Source organism: Ceratina calcarata, unplaced genomic scaffold (genome assembly GCF_001652005.2).
Source record: "Ceratina calcarata isolate Rehan_Ccalc_2016 unplaced genomic scaffold, ASM165200v1 scaffold335.2, whole genome shotgun sequence".
Lineage (NCBI taxonomy): Eukaryota > Metazoa > Arthropoda > Insecta > Hymenoptera > Apidae > Ceratina > Ceratina calcarata.
Window position 1 is genome coordinate 124,297 of NW_017156276.1, and position 26,592 is coordinate 150,888.

The 26,592-nt window shown below is 36.0% G+C and overlaps 1 protein-coding gene across 1 annotated transcript in view; it reads left to right on the plus strand.

Moving 5' to 3' along the window:
• Positions 1 to 26,592, plus strand: part of LOC108624924 (zwei Ig domain protein zig-8) — a 69,482-nt gene that overhangs the window by 33,344 nt on the left and 9,546 nt on the right. Inside the window, exons 3-4 of the mRNA XM_018024540.2 lie at positions 23,957 to 24,141; positions 24,955 to 25,168. Of these exons, the coding sequence (XP_017880029.1) occupies positions 23,957 to 24,141; positions 24,955 to 25,168 (399 nt within the window). The remainder of the gene's footprint in view (positions 1 to 23,956; positions 24,142 to 24,954; positions 25,169 to 26,592) is intronic.

Here is a 26,592-nt window from a genome sequence, read left to right on the forward strand (position 1 = left end):
GGAATCTATTTTTACAAATCAATTAAATACACATTTTTTATGTATACCATTCACTTAAAATAAGACTCCGTAATAGTCGACTATTAAAAAAATTATTCTGTTTTAAAAGGTGTTCGGACACTTTCGTGAGTCATTGTATGTAGATGGGGATTAACAAGTTACGCGACCCTATTTTCACGATAGTCCGTCAGTCCTACGGATTGAAGAAACGATACGACGGTGAATATGCTCCACGTAAAAGTAAAGTAGTGAATTCATGAAATACTGTGGATTGTGAGAGGTAAACGGGTCGAGTAAAACGACTTCGATGTTATTGAAAACGGTGACGCGACATGTTCGTTCGTTTTTCACCGTGGTTCGATTGCTTCACGCTTGTAGCCAAAAATCAACTGTTAACTGTTCATGCATTTTCGTTGTTGTTGTTATTTACAATAAAACATTTTCACTTTAGCTTTACCAATTTATCACTCGTTATTTAATAAATTAAGCCAGCAGGAATTTTTTATGTATACCGATTTATTTTTTAGATCCGTCAGTCAATTATTATTTTTTGAACAGTGACATCCGCATTCCGTATTTGTTTAGTAATCCGAAATTTTTGCAGTTGACTAAAAATATTCAGTTTAATTATAAATTACATGATTTATGTCGGGATGATGGAAGAGAATAAGACGGAGAAATGAGACAAAGAACAAAAGGCATCTGTTTCGTTTTAATTATGTCCAGCGTCGGACGTTTTTATCATCGGCAAAAATTAAGTGTAATTAACAGTTATTTGGGGCAGGAGTTTCATTACGTATCGACACAAATTAGAAAAGTTTCACGAGATATTATACCTCGTATATTGTTTTCGTTGGATGACGAAGTTTATGCAGCGATACCATTTTTGTATTAATAAATACGAAATGAAATAAACGAGAGAAAAATTGTAATGAGAAAAAGTACATATATTTCTGAATAATCCAACTGGACCAGAATTTGTTTCTACCGAAACTTTTAATTGGACGGTTTTAATAGAACATGTAAAGTAAATGTGAAACATGACCAGGAATTAATACACTGAACTGTATAATCTATCTGTTATAATTAAAAATTAATAACACAATTGATAATTCACTAATGCACGATTTACTTAGAAAAAAAGGAATAATTTCTGTAACCTACTTCTATAATAGATTCTGGGTTGAATACAATATAACTCCTACCGAGCTGTCTGTATAATCCGACAGTTATGAATGGAATGTACAAACAGTTGTACGTTTCATCTTTGTTAATCATCGCACGGAATTGTATGCTGAAGACGTGGAACTCCTTGTGCTGCATTCAACCCAGATGGAACCCAAATTTATGCCACTCAAATGAACCTGATTGAATGCGCAAGTAATTACGTAGTACATGCCCCATTGTTATAGTATTTAGGAAGATGTACATATTTGAGGTAACATACTTGATTATCCTCATTGAACGAGATAATATATAGAAGTCTGACAGCATACGTTTCGGGCTTTTAACATATTCTCCTATGGGAACTGTTTCATGGATTAATTTATCTTCTCATTTCGTTGCTTTCCCAAAAACTTTTACCTTTCGAATTTGAATAGATCGGTGCATGGAGTATCTCCAGCGATCAGTAAAGTTCATCGATATTTTAGGGCAGAATAACGAGCTGGACCGAGTAATTAATTGCTCCGCACCGTAGAATCTACGATTCCGTTTTAATATAATAAACGACGCGTGAGGGGAAGTACGAAGTCGAAGAGTAAGGAGGCGAGCTGGTTTAATTACCCGCTCCGCGGAGTTGATCAACGTGCGGAGCAGTCCATGCCTAGGCACCGAGCCGAACACGCTGGTGATTCGTCTCTAGTAGGAAAGTTACGCGAAACTTTCTTGTATCCCGGGATTCTCTCTCTCATTGGGAGCCTGTAACCGACCGAACTTCTGTTTCACAGTCGAATTTTACAACATTTGTAACTCCATCGAGGGAGCTTCGCCATGGGTTGTGCTACAATGGATACACTATGCTCGACTATCTTCACTATTGAATTATTTAGTAGCTTTATTGTAGGCATTAAATTCTAATTATGTTACGAACATTAGCAACAAGTGATGATACAGTACTACAAGGTAATTCCGGGATTATCTTTTTAAAAATGTGAAATATTTTAGAAATATTAAGGTTGGAATTTATAATCGCTTCTGAGTTCTCAGTTCTCTACAAGATTAATGAAAATCGAAAGAGAAACTGTAAATATAGAAATGTTTTAGGTCTTGTTATTACTTCATACTTTTTAAAACTTTATTGAAGTGAATGAAGCTTTAATAATGGCTGAAGACAATGAATATTTAAATTTATAATAATATAATAATCTCTAAGTAAATTATGGGTCTCGAGGCAATCTAGATATGCAAGAAGCAGTTGGGGAACTAAGAACTGAGAAATGACTGTTAATTTCAACCTGAATACTTTACTAATCGACTTGTGTAATGAATGAGCCTTTTCATTTTCATTGCAATTAAATACTTAAACATAAAAAAGACATTGAATTATTAGCGAAAAACCATGCTTCACTTTGCATTTTGTCAAAGGAAATTGTTGTTCAAAAATACTTCCAGAGTCAACCCTCTTCGACTCTGACACTTTTTTTGGAACACCCTGTATTATGCACATATGCTAAAATATTATCTACCAATAATGTTTGTTTTTGAGGCACTAAAATCATCCATCCTTTTGATTAAGCACTTCCTTTCGAACGAAATTCAGCTGTGCGGTTTGTTTGTATGTACATGGACAAAAAATAAATAAATCGCAGGAAATGCGAGAGGGTTGCGCGGGCGTAAGCCTCGTCGTGAAAAGTTAGAGATAAGTGGATAGACAGATACGAGAAGACGGAGAAAAAGGAACGGCGACGTTAAGATGGCAGCGAGACGAATTGTAAAGACATTTTATGTGCTTCTCCCGCTTTCGTGATGCCGGGAACGCCGAAAGGCAAAGCTCCTTCCTATACTCTGTCAACGACTCGACTGGTATTTCCTTCAATCTCGGCCGTAGGATTTTCTCGAAAATTTGTGTGCTACTCCGTAGGCCGCGGTAGAAACTTACACAAGCCGAAAACTATGGAACTCATATCTATTCCCTCTCACAATCTTTTTTCACTGTATTTATTCCAATTTCCTATATTCAATCTCATTCAATGAAATACATAAAGTGTAAAATATCATCTATGTTGATTGTCATCAGCAGAAATTTCGTTTTGCTTCATGTTGAGAAAAATATAATTGTAGCCTACATTTGCTGTATATATTTGTATAGAATAAAATTTATTTGTACATAAAATTATTNAAACAAATTATATATCCTAAGAAAAATGTCTACGAAAAATAAGTTTATTGGGTTATCCTTTTTTTTAATTAAAGTGCATACCTTAAAGTACAGCATACATCACTGTCAGACAAAAAAGATCGCGAAATCATTATTCCACGAATTAAAACAATCGCAATTAAAAGAGATATCGTTACATAATTTGTTAGGATTATGGCCTTGTTAGCGAGAGACGTGACCCGGCTGGTTTTTCGCTCGCGAAACGAGCTGCCGCCGAAATTTTCGACGAAATTAATTGTCGCGTGCATGCCGGGACCCATCGCGGACAGATACAACGAACGAACCAGCGTACGGGAAACCGTTCCAGCAATGAATAATTCTGAAATCGTGCCTGCCCGAATACGAGCATCATCGGCCTTATTCAACGCTGTTAATCGCTTCGCTTTACGTGTAACGCGGCCGAAATAGAATTTCACAGGGATAAGAATGAAAAGCTGATTAAACTCGGTTCGCTTGTCCGAACGGTGAAAGTAAATTGTGTCGTTTAACGAGTTTCGTTCCCAGTAGACGGGTCTCCAATTGATCGCCCAGAATCTCGCCTCGTTGTCCTCCCTACTTGCTTAGTTTTAAGATTTTCTAGTTCCGTGCAATTTTACCGCTTTGCAATCGCAACATGAAACCTTTATCCGTTCTAACCATTCATAGACCTTTGAGATACATTCAAAATACATGTACTTCATTGATATTTATTCATTCATATTATCTTATTATTATAAAGGATGTTCCACTATTAATAGTACAATTGTGGTGGAAGTGATAAGAAGGAAAGCCGAAAATATGGAATAAATTCTTTCATTTGAAGCTTTGCTTCCGAGAATATTGATTTTGAATTTCCTTCGAGTACACATGCACTTAATTATGTATAGCAAGCTATTAACATTCCCTTCACAATTTTTCCTATAGAATCCATTCAAGCAGTGAGATTTGAAATTGAAATTTATTAAGATTAGTTTGTTAAATTTGGTCTACGGAATGCTGCAGTCTATTGTAATAAAATTTCATAAAACGTCGTTAAAAAAGTCTCAGAGAAGGAATACTTTTTATACTTCCGTGTGTGGGGTACAGCCCTAATGGTGTAAATCACTATTCAGCCAGGTTGTGACTTGCACTACGAATGCTAATACGTTTAAAGAAAAGTAAAGGAAGTGAAGTAAGTCCTAATTCATCGACCTTGCAAACTAATAGCAGCATAATGTAGTCATGTTAACAAAAGAATTGTACCACACAATTCCTAAATGTTAGAATTGCACTACATTTATGACTTGAGCTGCAAAGAGGAAGTTAGTAAATTATAATAAATATAACGTTAATATGCTTAAACAGTTCTATTGCCTATTCGACTACAAGTTCGTCGAGTTCTCTATTTTTTAGCAGGTCGCATCAAGATGCGTTTCATCGCGTTTTTCAATTTTCAATTGTTCTTTGAGAACAACACCAGACGGCGACGCGACACGATGCGAGGGCGCGTAATGATTCGTCGGCTAACAAGTAAATCCATGGGGCGACGAGCCCTGTTGCACTCGCAGTCGGGATCCGTAGCTAACGAGAACCAGATTCTTGCAACGGACAGACAAAAAGGCGTTGCGTCGCTTCGTTAACGATCGTCATCGAAACAACTGGACGGGCTGGAGAGAAAAAGCTGAAGGGAAATGACTCGGAAAAGCGTTCGATAACCACGATTGAATGACGGGTAAAGAGGACAGGGAGCGGGACAGTTCGGGAACGAACGGGATATCGCGATGGCTAAATTTTAATTGCAGATCTCTCGATGTCGGGCGAACCTACGGGATGCGGGACGAGTGATTGCAATTAATTCGGAATTGGACCGGCGCGGTGCGGTGGTCTTGCAAAACGAAGGAGGAACGTCCCGTTGCGCTTTGATCCGTTTCTTTCGTTGATTAGATCGACCGTCCGTTACGACGATTCTTCGCAATTGACCAGACGGAAGTAATTAAATTCTCAACACGATTGAGAAAAAGAATGCCAGATTTTTACGACACGTTTCAAGCTAGAGGACCGTGTCAGATTCAGTTAATCGATTCCTCAGTGGCTAGGAAATACGTTGCAATTCTACGTAGATGTTAATTTGTGTTTTAAAATAATTCTTCAATTTCATGAAACGTTTATATACAGTAACGAGCGAAATTGAACCAATATCTTGTAAGCTCTAAAACGAAACGATCTGAATTCTGTTAAGTAATTAAACGAATTAATTTAGTAAATGATGTATAATGATAATTTTGATAAAATTAAATTTGGTAGGAATTGTGAGGAAAAAAGTCGCTTTTCCTCAGCTATTTTTTCTAGCCTTGTAATGAGAATTTAAGCAATTTTTTTTGTAGGTTTATTTTGTAACTATATGCTGAAAGTTTCATCACTTAAACGTTGGTCACTTACCCTGCAATATAACATGTAAATGTGTGTACGAAACTTCTTCACACGAAACTTAAGTTACAAGCCAATTTGACAGTTGCTACGGATACTCCCGTAAGCAGATCACAGGGACGAAACCTAAATGAACGTGAATGGTAATGAGTAGTGTTGCAAACGAAATTGTAATGTTAGGTCAGAACTAGGGAGGCAATTCTGCAGAGGAGTCTCTACGATACAGAGCGCTATCATCGCCCGCCTCCCAGACGTGCATGCAAATCGCTTGCATTTGATGAGATCGTTCCCGTTCGACTTCAAAGTGCCACTTGGCCGTCTGAAATATATCGGCATCGACACATTGCTCTTTCTATAAACCCGGAATTTATTCGAACAAGCCACGCATGGTCAGTCATCTCATCGGCAGGAAGTTATCGCCAGTCAACCGACTCAGATTTTTTCAAATATTTCGATAGTCAAAGAAGGGTAGATATAATAAAAAAATCAATAAACGTCATGTAAAAATTAATTTATTTATGCGAAGAAAACACATAAAAATAAAGTAAAACGGAATGTAACAAAAATATACGCAAAGTCGCGTAATTGTTGGGTAACAATTTCCTTTATATCCATATCAATATTTGTTGTTACGAGCCGAATTAAATATTCAAGAGCACAATTTTTAATGGAATTTCTATGTTCTGATTTTATATATTTGATATCAGAAAATGTACGTTTGCAAATGTATGTACTTCGAAACACAGAAATGATTTGAAGTAAAAAATCTTTCATCTTTGGATACTTTTCCTTGGCTAAAAGTTTGGACAGTTCTATTCCAAATGTTCCCCTAGATGTAATAAATGGATCAACCTGAATGTCACATAATTCTATTTGATATTTACGATCTACCAAAGTATTACCAATATTTAATGATTTACTTCGCGTTGAAACAAATTATTACACGTTTATATTATTTATCTCATTTATTATATTATTTCCAATACGTTAATGAGTACTCTTAAACATTATTCCATTTCCCAGGAATACGTATTATTATAACGGAATAACGAAATTTCGTTTTACTGTACAGAAACAGGAAACCATTGTAGTTGGAAACGAAGTGAAATAATTATGAGCGAAGGCCGCGGGAAGTGACTGCTCCTTTTCCGATATTTTCTTTTATGGAAAGTCGTTAAAAGCCATCCTTGCTCGCCTATTTATGCACACGTAGCAAGATTACGGCCGTTCGCACTCGGATTCATTTATAATCCACGTTCCCCACTAGCTCAGTCAGATCAGTCTGTTCCTATTTTCCATCGACCATCGATTCATGATTGAATGATCGTGAATAATCAAAACCATACGAACCGAGTAAAGAACGATTTTGATGAAAATTGATATTTGCTATAATCACTTGTTGTTCTTCCTTATTTAAATTAAAATAGCATAAATTATAAAAGAATTTTATATTTTAAAAACTGCGAATAGAAATATGAGATGCATCATGAAATTAACGTGAATGGTAATGAGTAGTGTTGCAAACGAAATTGTAATGTTAGGTCAGAACTAGGGAGGCAATTCTGCAGAGGAGTCTCTACGATACAGAGCGCTATCATCGCCCGCCTCCCAGACGTGCATGCAAATCGCTTGCATTTGATGAGATCGTTCCCGTTCGACTTCAAAGTGCCACTTGGCCGTCTGAAATATATCGGCATCGACACATTGCTCTTTCTATAAACCCGGAATTTATTCGAACAAGCCACGCATGGTCAGTCATCTCATCGGCAGGAAGTTATCGCCAGTCAACCGACTCAGATTTTTTCAAATATTTCGATAGTCAAAGAAGGGTAGATATAATAAAAAAATCAATAAACGTCATGTAAAAATTAATTTATTTATGCGAAGAAAACACATAAAAATAAAGTAAAACAGAATGTAACAAAAATATACGCAAAGTCGCGTAATTGTTGGGTAACAATTTCCTTTATATCCATATCAATATTTGTTGTTACGAGCCGAATTAAATATTCAAGAGCACAATTTTTAATGGAATTTCTATGTTCTGATTTTATATATTTGATATCAGAAAATGTACGTTTGCAAATGTATGTACTTCGAAACACAGAAATGATTTGAAGTAAAAAATCTTTCATCTTTGGATACTTTTCCTTGGCTAAAAGTTTGGACAGTTCTATTCCAAATGTTCCCCTAGATGTAATAAATGGATCAACCTGAATGTCACATAATTCTATTTGATATTTACGATCTACCAAAGTATTACCAATATTTAATGATTTACTTCGCGTTGAAACAAATTATTACACGTTTATATTATTTATCTCATTTATTATATTATTTCCAATACGTTAATGAGTACTCTTAAACATTATTCCATTTCCCAGGAATACGTATTATTATAACGGAATAACGAAATTTCGTTTTACTGTACAGAAACAGGAAACCATTGTAGTTGGAAACGAAGTGAAATAATTATGAGCGAAGGCCGCGGGAAGTGACTGCTCCTTTTCCGATATTTTCTTTTATGGAAAGTCGTTAAAAGCCATCCTTGCTCGCCTATTTATGCACACGTAGCAAGATTACGGCCGTTCGCACTCGGATTCATTTATAATCCACGTTCCCCACTAGCTCAGTCAGATCAGTCTGTTCCTATTTTCCATCGACCATCGATTCATGATTGAATGATCGTGAATAATCAAAACCATACGAACCGAGTAAAGAACGATTTTGATGAAAATTGATATTTGCTATAATCACTTGTTGTTCTTCCTTATTTAAATTAAAATAGCATAAATTATAAAAGAATTTTATATTTTAAAAACTGCGAATAGAAATATGAGATGCATCATGAAATTGTTGAACTGTTAAGAGAGGCATTTTAATAGCGCAGTAATTATTTTAATAAATTGTAGGTCGTTGAACATGCGTGCAGTAATGAGATATTTATGTTAATTATATTTGGAAACGTATGAAATGTCTCGATTTAATCAAAACGACTACTTGGGAGGAAGGTGGAACATGTACTGAACAAAACATTGCAATTAGCCATAAGACGAGCGGCATTTTCACAATGGGACCATTTTTGTTTTGACGGAAATGCACGCTAATTTACATCCGCTGTAATGTTAAAGACAGACAGATCCAAATCGTAGATTTAACGTCTAAAACGTAAATTGACGAGATTTTTCATCGTACGTTAGTCCTGAAAGCAGCGAATTAATTGCTTGTTAGCAGTATTCATTGATCTATCTAATTGCTCAGCGTTTGATCATACAGATGATGTAACATCGCTATGTTTAAACGAAAGAGCAAACCGGATTACCAGAAATTTTAGTGCTCTATCGATTAATCTGCAAATCTTGATTGTTTCAAATAGACATGAAATGTTACAGTCTCGTTACTAAAATAATCTATAAACAATTTTTGGACAATTTCAGTTGTCAATGGAATAATAAAAACGATTCGTAGAAATTTGTATTCTGTTCGTAGCAAGAATTAAAGAAGATATATGAAAGTTTTGTCTATACTTCACGATTCAGGTTTCAATTAAATATTCGCAAGGCTTCTTTTAAAAGAAGCACGTCGCGTGCAAAGAGACGTTAAGGTCTTATGCAAACGCGAGCCTCAACTTCCGCGGCAGCGCTGCCAAAAGTGGAGGATTCTGTTTCGAGGTTGCGCATATTACAGCTCCTTCAAAAGTTTCGTATTTTTCGTTGAAACTCCGGTTTGCTATCGCCTACGTATATTTTTTCGGAAAATAAAACACGCCTCCTGACAGTCCTCGTTCGTCCAGTATTCATAAACTTTGTTGCCGTTACTGAACTAAATGTGCGTTTTACAACGTTATTTTCAATTTAATTGTTTGTAGTTTCCGCATGAACATCCGACGTATTACATAAATATAAAATTTTATTCGAAACTTTCTGATCCACGTATACATATTGCGCTCGGTGGATTTGAAGTTTATTAATGGTGTACAGTAAACAGCAAAACTAAACCAATAACTTTTAAAACTGAATAACTATTTCAAAATCGGACCGAACGATTTTAGCTTGAGTTATTAACTAGATCAGTTCACAAAATAATTTCCATTACTAAGCGACAATAATTTTTTTCTTTACAATTTCTATCAATATTAATTTTTTTCGAAATTTTCTTCACATTTAATAAACTAATAAATTAATTAAAAATATTCAAATCATATGGTCTGATTTAAAAAATGATATCCTGTTTTAAAAGATATTAATTCAGTTTTGCTATTTATTGTACATGTACAATGAAATTTGAACAACTTTAAAGATTAGATTTATTATTATTAGACTCCAATCAAGAGATTGTTGGAAGTTATGAGTCGTTGCGGTAGTATGATAACCTAAGCGAGGATCTTCTAAGCGAATTTCGGTTGAACTCCGTGTATAGTCCGCACAAAGTTGCCGCATAGTATAGAGGTTATGCTGTAGGTTCGCTACATGTATCCTTAATTTTAGGAAGCTGCGCCGCAATCCCATAATCCCTATTTGATGTCTAGCACGCTCGTGGGTTTACATCGATTGCAATCGGCAGACAAAGAATTCCATTGTTATCAGATTGCAAGATTTGACATTCTTCACCGACAGTTAACGTATTATGTATTTGATGTGCATATTTAATGTATCACAATTCTATGTTTGTAATTTCATATCAGAATGGCAAAATCTTGCGAAATAACATGTAATGGGAAAAGATGAGAGTGGAAGTTAATCGCTACACGATATTATGGCGACGACCGTCCATTGTTAGCTGAGGAAGTACGCCCCGCCAAATCCTCATGAAAGTCCAATTTCAGACTGAGAGTTTTAAAGGATATTTTCGCAGTCCCACTTACAATAATGTGGTGTAATTTCAGTGCACTCGTGGAAAAATAACTGTCCTGGTACACAGCACAATACGTGAAACTTAAGAAAGTGCAATTTCTATATCGGATCTTATACATATAATTACGAAATGAAAACTATATAAATTGTACAAATTGTTTCAGTCATGCCGCTTATAAATGTTAGACCGATGACAGAATTAATGCAGATAATTTAGATTGCACTTTGATTTTAATATAATACAAAATATCATTTTATTAATTGATGTCCCGATAGTTGAAGTTGTGTTTCAAGAACTTCTAACAAAACTCACTTTTCTACGGGACATCTTATACGCTTCTACTGTAATGACATTATACAAAGTTATACAGTTCCCTTGTAACCGATACACTTACCAAATTTTAGTACAAACTTATCGAGTTAACAAGCGTGAAATTACCTCAATTTGTATAAGCTAATAAACTGACAAGTAACCCATTATTTCAACATGGCATGGCACGGAGCCGCCCCTACTGTCTCGAGGGTAGGGACGATTCGCTTGTTAGTTCCATCAATGAAAGACACTTCGGCGAATAGAAGTTTTCGAGTAGTTCCATCCATAACGAGAGACGACGGTCGAGTAGATCGCGGAGACCCCGAGTGCAAATCGATTCGAAGGAAATCGGCTTTCGAATCTTCGGCCTTGTAAGAAGTTATACGTTTACGGGAAAGTCCGCGAAAGACGCGATCAAGGAAAATATGAGCGTAGCCGGTTCGAAAAGAAATTTAAAAGCTTTTCCTAAAGCGTCGTTGCTAGACGATCAGGGCTTTTAAGGATTAATGCCAGCTTTCATCGGTGACGATGGTGATTGATAATCCAGCTCGACGGGAAATCGACACATTGGGCTCGAGGTAAATCTCAATATTAAGGCTTCCAGTATACATGATCCTACGGGGGGCTCATTTTAATCAATAATACAAATCAAAGAAATCTTCTTGCATTTTTTGCAATATCCACCACGTGATTCTTGAAGAGTTTCTCATCCCAAAGACAAATCCAATGAATAGTCATAAACGTCGTAATCAAGTCGGACGAAGTGTATGAGTTTTGTTTCTTTTTTTAATTTTACGTTTAATGAAATTGCAAATAGCTGTTCATATGGGAAATTGAGAAACTGAAATTTTTTTTGTCATTAGATTTTTTTTGAAAAAATGTACATGCAGCACAATTTATAGTTCAACGAATGAAAGAAATATGAGATTTCTGTTGTGATGGATTTATCATTTTATTTATGAGCAATTATTTACAAAAACGGCATATACGTCAAATTGATTTGTTTCGTTTTCAGAAGCACCGAATCGTGAATATAATAAATTAGATATATTGTGCTCTGAATCTGAAATATATGACATATCTTATACCATTGTAATATATTCTTACCGCACGAAAACATGTAATAGTATTTAATTAAATTCATCGAACGATTCATTTGCATTTTGCATATTAATTGCCGCTTCGCATTGCCGTAGTCATTTGGAACTAATTTCGCGAAAGTATTACTTCCTCGCGTGGCCATTCACGTCGACGCATCGCGCTCTACAAACAATTTTGCGTCTCTTGGAATCGATGGCAATTGAAAGCGCAAGAGCGAGCAACGAGTAGATAAAGTCAGTCATTGGTCAGACTGGTATGCGTTGCATACAAAAGCCTTTCATCCTAATCGTAAATCAAAGGAGATAGCAATCGCTATGCAGACAGCTTGTCGTCGCATGTATTCTGCATAGCTATACGTCTCTTCTGCGCAAACTACGTTTTTCTCTTTTTACCACTGGCTAATTATTCGGGAAGGAAATAATGTTCGCCGCGGAAGCATGTAATAATCGACGATAGCTTGCAAACTTTCATTAAGCAAAACAAGCAAACATTAGTCAAATGCTTTTTGCAACATAATAGATATAGATAACTATAAAAATATGTAAAGTATTTGTATCATGCCAAATCGACTTTATACGCATCAAATGATTTAATGGTAAGTTTAATCAATCTGTAGGAACTTATAGCACCTATTACAATAGAAAGCGATGTTCCCAATCCAACAGATACTGATCACGGTTACTTGCAATCGGCCATTGATGAAAACAGAACAGGAGCATACTTGGCAAGACTTACGGCGTCCATAAACAATCGTAGTTGCAGCTGTGCATGCTCTGTACAATTTGGAATTCTGGCTGACTACCTGCGATTGGATCATTGGTTCGTGCATCAAGATACGCAGTACAGACCCCAATCATTGATAACGAAGCGATAAGACATTGCAAAGAATTTCAAATTAGGTGCCTGACTCGTATAATTGACCAAACGTTTTTCATAGTACTACCAGGATATAAAAACTCTGATGAAACCAGGGTGAAAAAGTTCTGATTCATCCTGAATAAAAAAAATTTGTTTTTGTACTATATAATAGGCAAAGTGATTTAGTGGTATGTTGTACAGTCTGCATCGTTGATTCAATGCAGTAGGACAAATTGCATAGGATAGATACGATAATAGGCAATAGGACAGACAACAAAACTATCGAATCGTAACGAATACAGAGAAAATCGGCAGACAAAAGCCGTTCATGGGATAGCGGCGCGCTGTCTATTAAATAGCGAGTCATTTTTCCATATCGTTCTAGGACGATGGATAAAAACACAAGGTTTAAAGTGATCGATGTCTATTTCTTTTTTTATTCAAAATTAATACGTTCATAGCACTGGACGTAACATCATTCAAAGTATTCAAGAGTGACAATAATAAACAACTCAATTAAAAAAAAATCGGAACAGTAAAATGTGATTAAATTTTAAATTAAAAGAACATGAAGATAATCCATGTTTACACAAAATTGTCAATGCAATTTCTTGAACAATACACTGATGAACAAAATTGTTTCTTGTAAAGTGGCTGCGACGGAGAGGACCAAATCTCATGAGATTTAGTATTGATTGAAGGGTTTCCGTGTGGATTAAGTAGGAAGTTTCATCGTTACTCGGAGGCATGTTACCTTACTAGAGAATTAATGCAGTGTTACCTGTCCACGTCTTTTCTCCTGTATGAAACTCATTACCGTGATATCATGACAAAGATGATATATTAGGAAAATGCCATTTATCCGTAAGTCTAAGTAGGAAGGTTTGTTAATATATTTTCTGCTAACATATTACAATACTTAAATCAATATTTTACAAATGAGGTATCAACACTTTTTTTTGAATGTAAGAATACATTTAATAAATGAAATATGATTCCTACAGACGAATTTAATAAATAACTATTTCTATAACGTCCATGTCGAAGTGAGGTACATGTAGACTGCAGATTTTTATGCAAAATAAGATTCGTAGGGCATCAATCTGACAAATCTTTATTAAGAATATCTTTTCGTCCTTCAAACTTCATGACATGCATTTTCTTGTTAACACTTTATGCGTATCACAATTATGCATTTCACAAGTGGCAATCTATATATAACAAACACAAGCGGGATGAGGATGGTGGAGAAAGTTTTCTGCAGGAAGTTATTTAAGGGATAAACTATCAGTATGCTTGGAATCTGCTGGAAAGTAAACTGAGTAACTGAAGTGAAACTTGCGAAGTTAAACAATCTAATTGCCAAATCTTTCTGTTTGTTTCTTCAAGATGTCTAAGAGGACTTTCTGCTTGTCTATATAAATGCATATAACTACTCCTCAAATTAGATGATCAGTAAAGTGAATAAATATGTTATTTTTGCTGCACGATATTGAAAGGAAGCTAACAAAATTGCTAACATAAATAAAACTCTTTCTCTTCTGTTGCGTATTTCCAACTGTACGGATGTATAAACTATCTTACTCCTTATCTATTTGCTCGCTTACGTAGCCCAAAAGCTATTTTATTGCTAAGAAGGACCTGTTGGAATGCGTTCTCACGTTTTACATTTTTTTCGAAGCCATTGTAGGAATTTTCAATCATCAAACTGAATGCACTTTAAGTTCTTAAAGTCAACAATATGAAGTCAGTCACGAAATTATTGTTTATGTAAGTCAGTGTGTTTAACCCGGCTGAGGTTCACGCCTGACACCGAGGGTATGCATATGCTTACTTCCTAGAACTTTCTGTTATACAATATACAGTGAAGATAATCTTGCTGTACTTTGCTGATTAACTAAAGTTCGTAATGGGAAGGTGTGAAAGTTTGTATCAACCTGGGGAGAATACAGTAACTTCCATTAATATTCGGAGACACTTCGAAAAGATCTAACTTTTTTAATATTGGATCAAACAACATAATTTTCTGTCTACAGATTTTTATTCTATTCTGAAGTGTGTTCGAACATTGATGACTCATTAATTTTCGCGTTACAATCTTATGCTATTCTACACTATCTTAAGAACTATCTAGCTAACTTCTCTTTCACTCGTGCCTTATAGATACACATACCTATACATACACACCGCCTCAAACAGCTACCCTACCGATCTGCCTGGTTCGCCTTGCTGTCTTTCCCTTTAATTCGAATATCGCTATGTTCGAATATTAACATGCTTATATAATATCAAATTAAATATAACGTATTTTCTGCTATTCTTGTTATTATATCCATACGTGCAAGATCTTTTAAAATTCATAAAGCTTGTTAATAATTTTACCTGAATGAAAATTTATCAAAGGAGATTATAAACTCACAGGGAATAAAATAAAAGAATTGAATTAGCTTCGAAATAATTATGACTCTCTCACTTTCAGATTTTTCTCTGTAGAATCCTAATAATTCCCATGGTCTCCTTTCAAGCTTGTTCGTTCAATCTCTCCAGCTGAACGTAATTTCCGCAGCAAATCCGCTTATAGATGAATGTAGGTCAACTTTTGTAAGTTTATTGAATTCATTAAGTTCATATATACGCAGTACGTACACGCAGTTCCAAACAGGTCAAACAGATGTTGATTACTGATCTTCATGATTCGGTTAACATACCACATACATTGTTCTGCATTGTATATTTGTTATTCGATTATTATCTACCAACATCAATATTCTGCCGTTGACTTGGCACTTGCCGCCGTCAAAACGATTAAACTTTTTCCTAGTATTGTTCAAACTGTAGGACGAAAATCGAGTGGCGTCAACGAAATACCGCGGTGGCAAGAAGCTGAGAAACATCGACGTGGATATCTAATACCAAGCCACCGCGTCATCTTGCTCACAGGCTCCACTCGAAGACAGTGTGTCTGCTTTCGTTTCACGCGGTTGCAAGTTCGAAGGAGGCCGCGTGAACTTCACCGTATGGGGGAGGCTTCGAAAGTAGTTTCCGATGAAAAACGAGCGACAAGACGAATGGTCCTCCCAGCGTTTGACGCGTCTCATGCCATAAGGCGATGCACGGAAACAAATGGTGTCGCGGATGTACATTTATAGTACTTATTACATGACCGATGCTAGTCCCGGAACCTCGTCGTCTCCGACGACCTCGATTGCGAGTTGCATGCTGACCTCGTTGGATACGTCCGTTGCAGCCAGCTAGGGTCGTGGCGATGAGAACGGGAGAGAGCCGGTGGTAAAAAAGAGGAAGGCAGGGGACAAAGGTTCCCTTGTCGGCGCGTTTCTTTCCGATGAAACGTTGCGCTGTCGCGACGGAGGAAAATAAGGGAGACTCCCAACGCAACAACGGGCCTGGACGGGATTATTTCGCTGACTTCACTTGTTACGGTTTCGGAGATACCCTACTCTTTTGTGGACACGCAGCTTGCACGTATGTGTTGCGAGTTTTCAAGTAGGACCACGAGCAGAAAGAATGAACAGATTTATAACTGCACGCGACATGGAACAAAAATTTCTCGCCGTATTAGCCTACCGTAAAATATACATATAACAGAAACGAAAATGTCTGTTAAATCAATGGGGAAGGTAAAATAGTTTATACAAAGTTAATATTTCACTAGCCAATTAATTTGGTCTTGATTAAAGTTATTGCAAGATATTGGAAAATCGAAGATCAATTTATTAACTAATAAAGTAATGAGCAAATTGTCGATTTTATGCTTCAGTAATAAGATTACATACATAGCTGATGAATGCTTGTCATGTTCGAATATTTCCATTTTTAAACGAGGAAACTTTTGCTGAAGCTTGTATGTAATATAAGTAGAGGCTGTATTGGAAAGAAATTACATACATTCCATAGTTTCATCATTATATTCAGGTTTCAAGCTGATTGTGTTCAAATAATAGAGAAGCCAATGTTTCTTCAGTTTTTCCATTCGCACAATAGGTGTATTCTACTTTTATGATGTAACGCCAAAGAAAAGGTCTAAGGAAAGGAAGTTCTTAGTGCAAGACCCTTTACTTTTATTAATTCACAGAAATATGAGCGAAACTACGTGCATTCTTCTTGTAAAAGAAGTTTCGTACTTAACTTTCTTTACATCATTTCAAACGAACCGTTTTCAATTTTGAACAAGTATTCGATTATATTTATAACGTATTGAGGTGTGAGCCAATTTTCTCGCCCTTCATTTTTTGTAATCGATTTATTGTTTCTGTGTATATCGTTGGACCTCTGCATACTTCCTCGCGAATTTTCTGCATTAACGGATTATTACGCTCCATTTAGAAAATAATCACCGCGGTGTTTACCCGCGAACAAGTGAATAGTCACGGTTTAATAATTCGTCGTGCTTCTGAAAGCCGTTTTCCAACCGGTTCTTTGTTTATACAATGAATGGTAAATTGCGGGTTCTTTATGACGGCAACAAATCCTCTTCCACGGTATAATATTTCCGTAGCAGTGTAATAATAGTGGGAGATGAAATTTTAAAAACGCTCCTCTGGTTAGCCTCTATTTTATATAAAAATAAAATATTTTATACTAGTGATTTGTACATGTCATAAAAAAAGTCTTACTGGAATTTTCTCACCGTAACTGATCTACGGATTTTTATGCAAAATTAAATGATTTTCGATCTCAATGTAGAAAATGAAATCTGAACTCAAATTTCATTTATTGTTAAAAAATAATAATATATATTACACTTTTAATATCGTGTTCAATTTTGCATGTTACATACAGTTTTTATACTTTTTGCAGATATAATTTTTCTATAAACGCATAAAATCCGCAGTCGAACTATCATATTTATTAATTAGAAGCATTTAATTTCCGCTGAAAGTTCTATAAAAGTATTTACTGCTTAAGATTGTTCAGCAATCTTAATCATGCTGTGCTAATCAGCGAAATGCGAAGTTGGCGGTACGATCAAAAAATTCCGATCGATGATAGTGCAGCTCGTTCGAAGCGGTTTAATCCTGGCCCTTTCCCCTCGGAATCGACGTGGCAAAAAGAGACGGCATCGTAATGGTACGAAAGAGAGAGGGAGAAAATTTTCAGCGCGAGAGCTTGGCCGCCACCCATTAGCGCTAATGAAAGATCCGTGCAAGTGACTTTGCTCCCCTTTTTTTCACCCCACACCCTGTCTCGGTAGGTATGCATGAGTACACTAGTTTTCGAATGCCCGAAGGACAGGTGTAGCTTAATTAATGCTCTTTCGGGACCGAACCGCTACCTTCTGCATTCTACGGATGCCGAAGCGCGAGGAAGCCATCGATGAATATTTTCCACGTTACTGAAGCATAACAATGACCGATTTTCGGCCACCGAACGACGGTATTCCGATATAACCCACCAAACTGTTTCTTAAGGGACTTCTATCAATTATCGTATTAACAGACTTTCGTAAAATATAATGTTGAGTAAAACTTTTACAAAAGGCGAGGTTACATTATTTAGAGAGCAAGGGTATCTAGGAAAAGTTATTAAAATCACATAGTGTGAACATTTGATGATTAAGAAGGTTTTTAATAACAGTCAAACGTTTATTGAAAACGCAGATTACTTGAGAATAATTATTTAGTAGCTGTATATGAGAGCAAAATAAATTAACTATGTGAATGAAGAAGACAACGAAAATGGAGTTTCTCATAAGGGGCGTAAAATATAGTTACTTTCATTACTACTCAGACACACTTCAAGATAGAATAACTTTTAATAATGGATTAAACAACTTTATTTTCTTTAGTTGTTAGGAGGCCTAGTTTACTGCATAATGTGTGAAAACAAATTTAACAAAATCGCTATGGGTCAGAATCTCGAAAAAGAAGAACAAGAGATGATTTTAATTCTATTATCTATAAGACACCCTTAAATGACACGAACTCTCATTCTCCTTAGAAAAAACGGTAATGCCACTGCTAATTAACGAACATCACGACTGGGGTCAACCGACAGACAGTTTACTCCACCAGTGGATGCTAAAAGTACTCGCGATCGAACAATACTGTAATTTTAATTGGACCGAACATTCGTTTCGCGTCGATTCATTTTCAAAATCAGCTATTCAACTTTTCAGTGTTTTAATCAGAAAAATTGGCCCGGAACTCCAGTGCTTAAGATTCTTATAAATTGACACGGTTCACGCTCTGATATTAATAAACTATTGAAATATCAAAAAACAGCCAAATTAGTAAAATATAATCACAGTGACAGATATACTAAATGGAGAGTTATTACTGGTACTAAAAATGTGAACTTCTATTCTTTCACGACGTTTGCCTTATTAGAAATCTTAAATAGCATAGGATTGTTCTTGGCTCTCTTCATTAAGCTTATTTAAAAAATTAGGACTCCTAAATGTTTTGTTCGACCGTGAATTAAACTCGCGTGCATTCATTTCCACGTATTGTACCTATAGCCCATTTAATCGCACGGTTGCTGGCATGTATTTAAAAAAAGAGGAAATACTACTGTTCGCTGTGAAAATAAGATAAATGCTTTCGCTGCGACAATGTATAATTATTATGTCTCTGTACTTCGCTCGTGAAATATTCTTTCAACCGCGTGATGAATTAACGCTTCATTCGGTTGAATCGTTTCTAATGAGTTCGTTCAAAGGACTTTAGAACAGTGGTTTGATGTTATTAGAAACGATTTCCAGGGAAACAATTAGTCTCAGCTTTATCATTGGACAAACACGAATATGAATATACCAAGTAAAAAAAACTTCGAGGATATCATTAAAATAATAGAACAGACTTTTTTCCGGTAATAGTCTTCTAGTTAGAAAAAAAAAAGTATCAAGCTCTATCGATTCGTCTTTCAACACGACAAACCACTTCTTCCCGATTGCATTATCATTCTCATCGTCCCGTTCGCCTTATTTTATTTCGCAATTTCATTTAAAGCTTAAAGGCGAACGAGAATTTTCACCCCTCCTCGATTAAAGTAGCCGATCTAGAACGACGTATTATAAGGTTAGAACCAATTTCAATCCACTAAACGAGAGGGATTGTCATCGCAAGATCATTAAACGTAAACACTCGGATACTCGAGATAGCGTCAACGAGTGCATGAGAAAGAGAAAAAGGAACCTCCCTTAGGTCGAGTGACCGAGTTGCTGTACGGTAGAGAATCTGAAAGGTCCGCGAGGGTGAAGGGTGCACCCATTGCCGAAGACATTTAGTTCTCTACTCCGTTAACCCCGGGTACCCCGGCACAATCGAATCAACAACGGATGGGTAATTTCCTCCGAAGGACGGAACAAAGCGGGCCGCCCGCGAGATATCGACGGAAAAATGTACGCGGACAAAGAGCCGATAATTGCAATCGCGATCTGCTAGTCGCCGGGGGGGGAACGATTTATATTCTGGCGTGAGTCGCCGCGCACGTCCCGAGGAACTCGTCACGGTCTATTACACTTCAGTTTCCCTCTCGACGAATGATACACAGATTCGTTGGTTCAACTTTTAATAGCTTCACGTTGGAGATTTGCTGATCTACGTTTCTGGTTTTGGGTAAACGAGTTAACTGGAATAATTGGAGTAGAACGAAAAGGGAAATTGAAGTTCTACTACGTTTTTTTTTGTTATCTTCTAAAATATTTTTTATATGTCACAATTTTTATAGGAAAAGAGGCAGGATTGTAAAAAGCATGCCAGAATTCTTGAAAAATCGCTGTTCATAAATCTCGGTGGTGAAGTATGGCTCGATACAAAACATGATTTGCAAGTAAAAGTATCTGGATCTATCAAGCTGGAAAACGAACATTCTTCACAGATGTTTCAAAATTTACTGTAGAACGTGATAACCATCACTCGAATACCTCTAAGCCCAATTTTTCTTAAAAATGAAAACAGTGATCCACAAGTCAATTCAAATAATAATAGAATTCCCGATTCTAATAAGAGCTCATATATACATAATGTTAAGTAATTTTCTTCAATAGAATACTTCATTTTGTCAGCCTACCGTACAAAATTATTCTGAATGATTTTCTTTTGACCGAAAATGGACTTCCTTTGCCCGATCTATACAGATAGACTCGAGAGGGTGGCTATTGGATATCTCGAGCTAGAAGTCCGAAAGGAGATCAGGGATTGACCCCGGCAGACTCTCAACAGTCTCCACACACAGAGCTAGTTACGAGCTCCGAAAAGTAACATGTTGACTAGCCGAATGCGGTTCCCCAATAATATTATACTTTCCTACCAGTTGGTTGAGCATTATCAAAGAAACGATGAGTCTCAGAATCTCTAAACATAGACATCGTCACTTAGGAAATGAAATTACATTATAAATGAAGATTGGCTAAACATTATTGAATAAAAATACTACTTCACATCTACTTTTTCTAAAATTAAATTCTAAAAGGTGAAATGTAAACGAGTAGGATCATTAATCTTTCAATACTTCAGTCAATTAAATTCGTGTCTATTTTTATGAAGCAGTTATTAGCAATCTATAATGCTGACAGAAATTAGCTCAGCTGACATTAATTAAATGACTGATCGCTTTTAGGTCACATAAATATTCATATATGTATATTCGGTGTAGGTAAAGTCACTTGATTGACGTATTCTTTATGCTTAATAGTTTAACCTCGATGAAACGGCGCTACTTAAGTTACAAGAGGAAAGCAATACGTTCATTTGGCAAACAAAATATTTTACATTGTTGTATTTTCGTGTACAAGTGCTTCTTGATCGATGCAGCGGGGTTCTAAAATTATAAGTGAAATCACGTACGCCGCGACGATACCAATTTACATAAACGCCAACACTTTGACATTTTACGACCCGGTCAAAGTCGTATTTTATCAGGGAATTTACGGAGGGAGTTGTTTGACGAAAGCTGCATGTGCAACGTGTTAAAGGTGCGATATGTACTTATGCGTGTGCCATGAATACTAGTTAACGAGACGAAACTTTCACAGCGGTCGTTCATTCTAATGCTTCACTGACGTAAACAACCGCTGCCTTTCAAAGTTCATAAATTAATTTTTTTTCTACAGGAACGAAACGACTGGAATAGTTCTGCTTCTCTCGAATTCGTAGAAAAATGAAAAAGACAAAAGGAAATAATTACATGTTTCGAATTAATACATAGTTTACATAAATAAAATAGACAAATAAATATTGTTTTTTGCGTACGTAAAGTATTTCTTTACAACTGTATTACTTTTCCCCAAGTACCCTAATCATATATGTACGTTATATTCGAAGATGCATTAACGTCAAGGAATTATAATGAATTTCAGTGCTACTGTACTGACTTCGCATCTATTTCCTATCTATTCACAGCGCAATCATGTTTCCTGTTTCTTTCGAATACGAGTCACGAAACATAGTTCGCAGCTAAATCCTTGCGAAAGTTCCTCTTGCGAAAACTCGAATGGTCAGCTGGCGAAACTCTGTTTCCACGATTCCGGCTATTTCTTCGACCTCTTTTCTGATTAGGTCCAGTCCCATGTCTTCTTACGCGACCTTTTTTGAGTCGCATTTGCGAGCATTCATTTCTTTCCAGAATATTACGGCAATGTTGGATAGTTAATAAAAAAGGAAGATGTAGAAGTATGGTTGACTAGTATACACGAGGAACAATTTCCGCTTCTTTTATTCCCCTTTCCACGGTTCATTTCTTCCATTCCCAGTTTCGCCGTTTCTCTCGCGCTATCTTCTTTGTGTCTACCCATTTTCCCTCGTATCTAGAATAATTTTGTTGCTTTCATAAATCTCCGTACTTCTCTATCTATTCCCTGGCTCTCTCAAAGACTGTCGATTGTTTTGGGATCATGATGTTTCGATGCTTTGTCTGCTTTCGAAACGAGCGTGTTGCATCGACTAGAAACCGATCGTATCTGAATGCTCGAAGAAGCAAATCCTACACCGTAGCAAGAACTCGAATCGATTGTTTGATGGACGCTGATTCGATCTTCGCCACAAAAGTTTCTCACCAATCGAGAAAACGCGTCCGTTGAACTCGAAAAAAATCATAAAGGAAAGGAACGACAATTTCATTTTATGTCTGCGTGGAATCTAATTAACTTAAAATAATGTCGAATATTTTTTAATAATACAGGAGATGTGCGCGTGGAATAATCTAATTAAACTAAGTAGAACTTTCAGTTAAGAGGAGATATTAATTCGATAAGTATTTAAGAGCTTTTATGAAGGAGATCAATTTTTAAACCTACTATCCTTTTACTGAACCTAGTAACCTACGATACTACAAAAAACACTGAAATTAGAAGTTTTTGTTTAACTTAACATAATGGAGCATTTTTAATAATGCATATTCTTTTTTTATCCAAATGAACTTTACATGAGGAAGAGAAATTTATATAACTAGGGAAAAAGTACGTAAACAATATTTTTATATTAATGACAGAATAAATCTCTAAGCTGCATATTTTGATAGAGCAGGGAAGTGTCGAAAACATAGAAATTAATTTGTTCAGATAACTCGTTCCATTTTATGAAAAAGTATGTATCATAAATCAGGGACACAGTGTATTTTAATAAAGGCTTTAATAAAGCGTTCTCGCGTGATTTACGCCGTAGCAAATAATGTTGTTAGCAAACAACGGTGCCGCCGGTTGATGAATCAACGATCGCGGAATGATTCATGGAATGAGAGTGCAATTTACTTTGAGCGTCGCGCCGCCGCCGCCGCCCTCCGTTGCTCGCATTTTTCCGCGCTATCCTCTATACACGCGCGCGTGAAAATCCTATTACAACAGCCGCCGTGCAAGACGGATGTCTACAGCTTACCAGAAAGTATCGGCGAAAATTGTACCTTTAGGGAATTACGATCAACATCCTTTTTTTTACCATCGCGTTTTGTAGCGATCCTCTTTAAGAACAATGAGACAAAAGGGGATTACTTTGTAAAAAAGAGACATACTTTCTATAAGAGTCTGAGCTGTTAAGTTTACATACTCCTTAACCGGATCGTTTTTTACGTAAATATTAAAATGCTGGACTAATTAATATACTGAAATTTCAGAAGAAATTATTGCTAACCTGCCACCTCTTCGAATCCCTCGGCTGAGGCATCATCGAGTGACAGACTGGGATCCTTACTTCGAGAATGCTGAGGGTCAGGGTATCAACGGATCGCAAAATGTGGCACTGCACCTTGGTGCAACGGCTCTCCTCGATTGTCGCGTTGCTATGCTCTCTGGAAAGAAGGTAAGTATTCTACCCGCACATCGATGCTACTGTTTTTAGAAACACTGACATTTAATCCTTAACAACTTTACGCTTACAGTAAAGTCGCGTTAATTGCAAAAAATTTTTATCTTCACTACGTCTGATCTCGCTCGAGCTCGAGCTAGTGTAATTGGATCGTCGCGAAACGTAATCCTCCGATCCGCAGCGAATATCCATGTGAATTAATACTACTTCAAACGACGAAATTTTTTTATTTCCGGTTTTGTTCTTTCTCAGATTTTCCTGATTAAAATGAGACCAAACAATCGATTTTATTTTTTAATAATACATGTAATAAAATATGTAATAATAAATGGTGTCTTTCAAATAAAAAAGTTTGGCCTCATTTTAATCAGATGGTGAAATTTTTTTCTTAAAAAATAATTAACATTAAAAGAATTTTGGTGTTGAATTAGCATTAGTCTCATCGATATCTTTAATCTTTGCCGGTTACCTCGATCGATCGTTCATTCTCTCTTTTTTCACTTACTGACCTGTTATACGTTCAGTACAAAAAATAGATAAGAATCGTGTCTCTTCTACGATAAGAACAAAAGCTCATTTGCATTTAACACGACTTTACTATCCAGCTATTATCTGGATAATGCTAAATTAGAAGTATAACGTTAGTTAAAGAAGACAGTAAATTACTATGCACAAAAGTATTACGCAATTACCTTTTTAATAAAATAGCATTAAAACGTTTTTACCTCATTTGTTACTCAAACCTCACACAAATGTCTTCACACAGAATCACACGTACGACTCTAGAATCCTGTGTCACCATTATAGGTCATGTGGTTACGTCGCAACGCCGACTGGGCATCCCTATTAACCCTGGGTAATACCACTCACATTTCCGATCCCAGGTACAGCGTTAGCTTCCAATATCCGAACAACTGGAGGCTAGCGATCACCGGGGTACGAAGGGAAGATCGTGGACTCTATGTCTGTCAAGTGAATACGCATCCACCCAGAATGCTCGTCACTAACGTAACTGTTTTAGGTAACGACATAATTTTATTGACTGTGGAATTCTGTGTCATTCAATTGCTGCTTCAACACGTTCGTCATATGTATAGTGACCCTCATTAATATTCGGAACGGAATAACAGTTTTAATATTAGACTAATCAATTCAATTCTTTTTTATAGATTATCTACAAAACTAAGTCTTCTGGTATCTAAAAAAATTAAATTGATTTGTCTAATATTAAAACAGTTATTCTGTTTGAAATGTGTCCGAATATTAATGAAGGTTACTGTAATGAAGGTTACCAGTACAATTAGTAGATGATAGTAGATTGCACTCTGTGACTAGACTCTAGACAAATATCGTTAAACTCATGGAATGTTATGAAGATCATTGTATGTATAAGAGACAACAAAGAACTTTGACCAAGGCACGATGAGGGTAATGAAATTACTGAAACCACTTTAGAGATCAGCCAATCTACGCCGAATCCAGAATCCCCAGAATTCCAAGATCGCTCGAGATCTAAGTACTTTGCGCGGACTGGATACTTTGAACGGTTCGAAGTCCTTGGATTCTTGAAATTCTTCCACCTCTTAGAGTAATTAATTTGTGGACTTTGAGTTTTCTAAAATGCAGGTGTTTAAACCGTTCTATTCTGAGAAATCTTTTCATTTTTATTAGCTTTTGTGCACAGTTGTCTTATTATTACATTGACAGTTTTATTCAAATTTCTTGTTTAGAAGTGTACATGTATTAAATATAAATTCCATGCGTCCTACAGTTAACTTTGAACACAAATACGGCTCCAATATCAGAACGCATAAATTTCGAGTAAAGTTAAATACTGTTTTACTCATCTGCGTGGATGTTAGTCATACAACTTTAACGTCATATCTATCATGTTCCACGCATCCTAATCCGAATGTACAAAGTTTTACTATTAAATCTAATGCCCTGAGCTCCTACACGAGATTACTCAATAGCACCCTGCTTACTGAACTGTCACGATATCGATTGTTCAAGTTTCAATATTAAGTAATTGCTCTTACAATAATATTATGTTTGAACTATAAATTTATATTAGCTTATAACCAACTTTATTAATCGACAATTTTAGATAATATACTGAATCAATCTCGTCACACAGTATTTGTTATTAAAGTAGTAAAATTGAAACTAGCATTAATAATCTGCCAATGATTATCCGGACAGGTCAATCCAAGCAGCGTGATATAGCATAAGCTGCGAATTTTATGCATTTATAAAAAAAAAAACTGAATGTGCAAAAAATATAAACAGTGCATGTAATGTATAAAAATACAGGAAGTGTCAAAAGCAGAGTGCATATTGCAATACTTAAATGACGAAAGAAACTGTTATTTCAAATGCATGTTTTAAACTGGTAAATATTTTAGATTGTGTTAAAATCTGCACTTTAATGACATACGTAGTGAA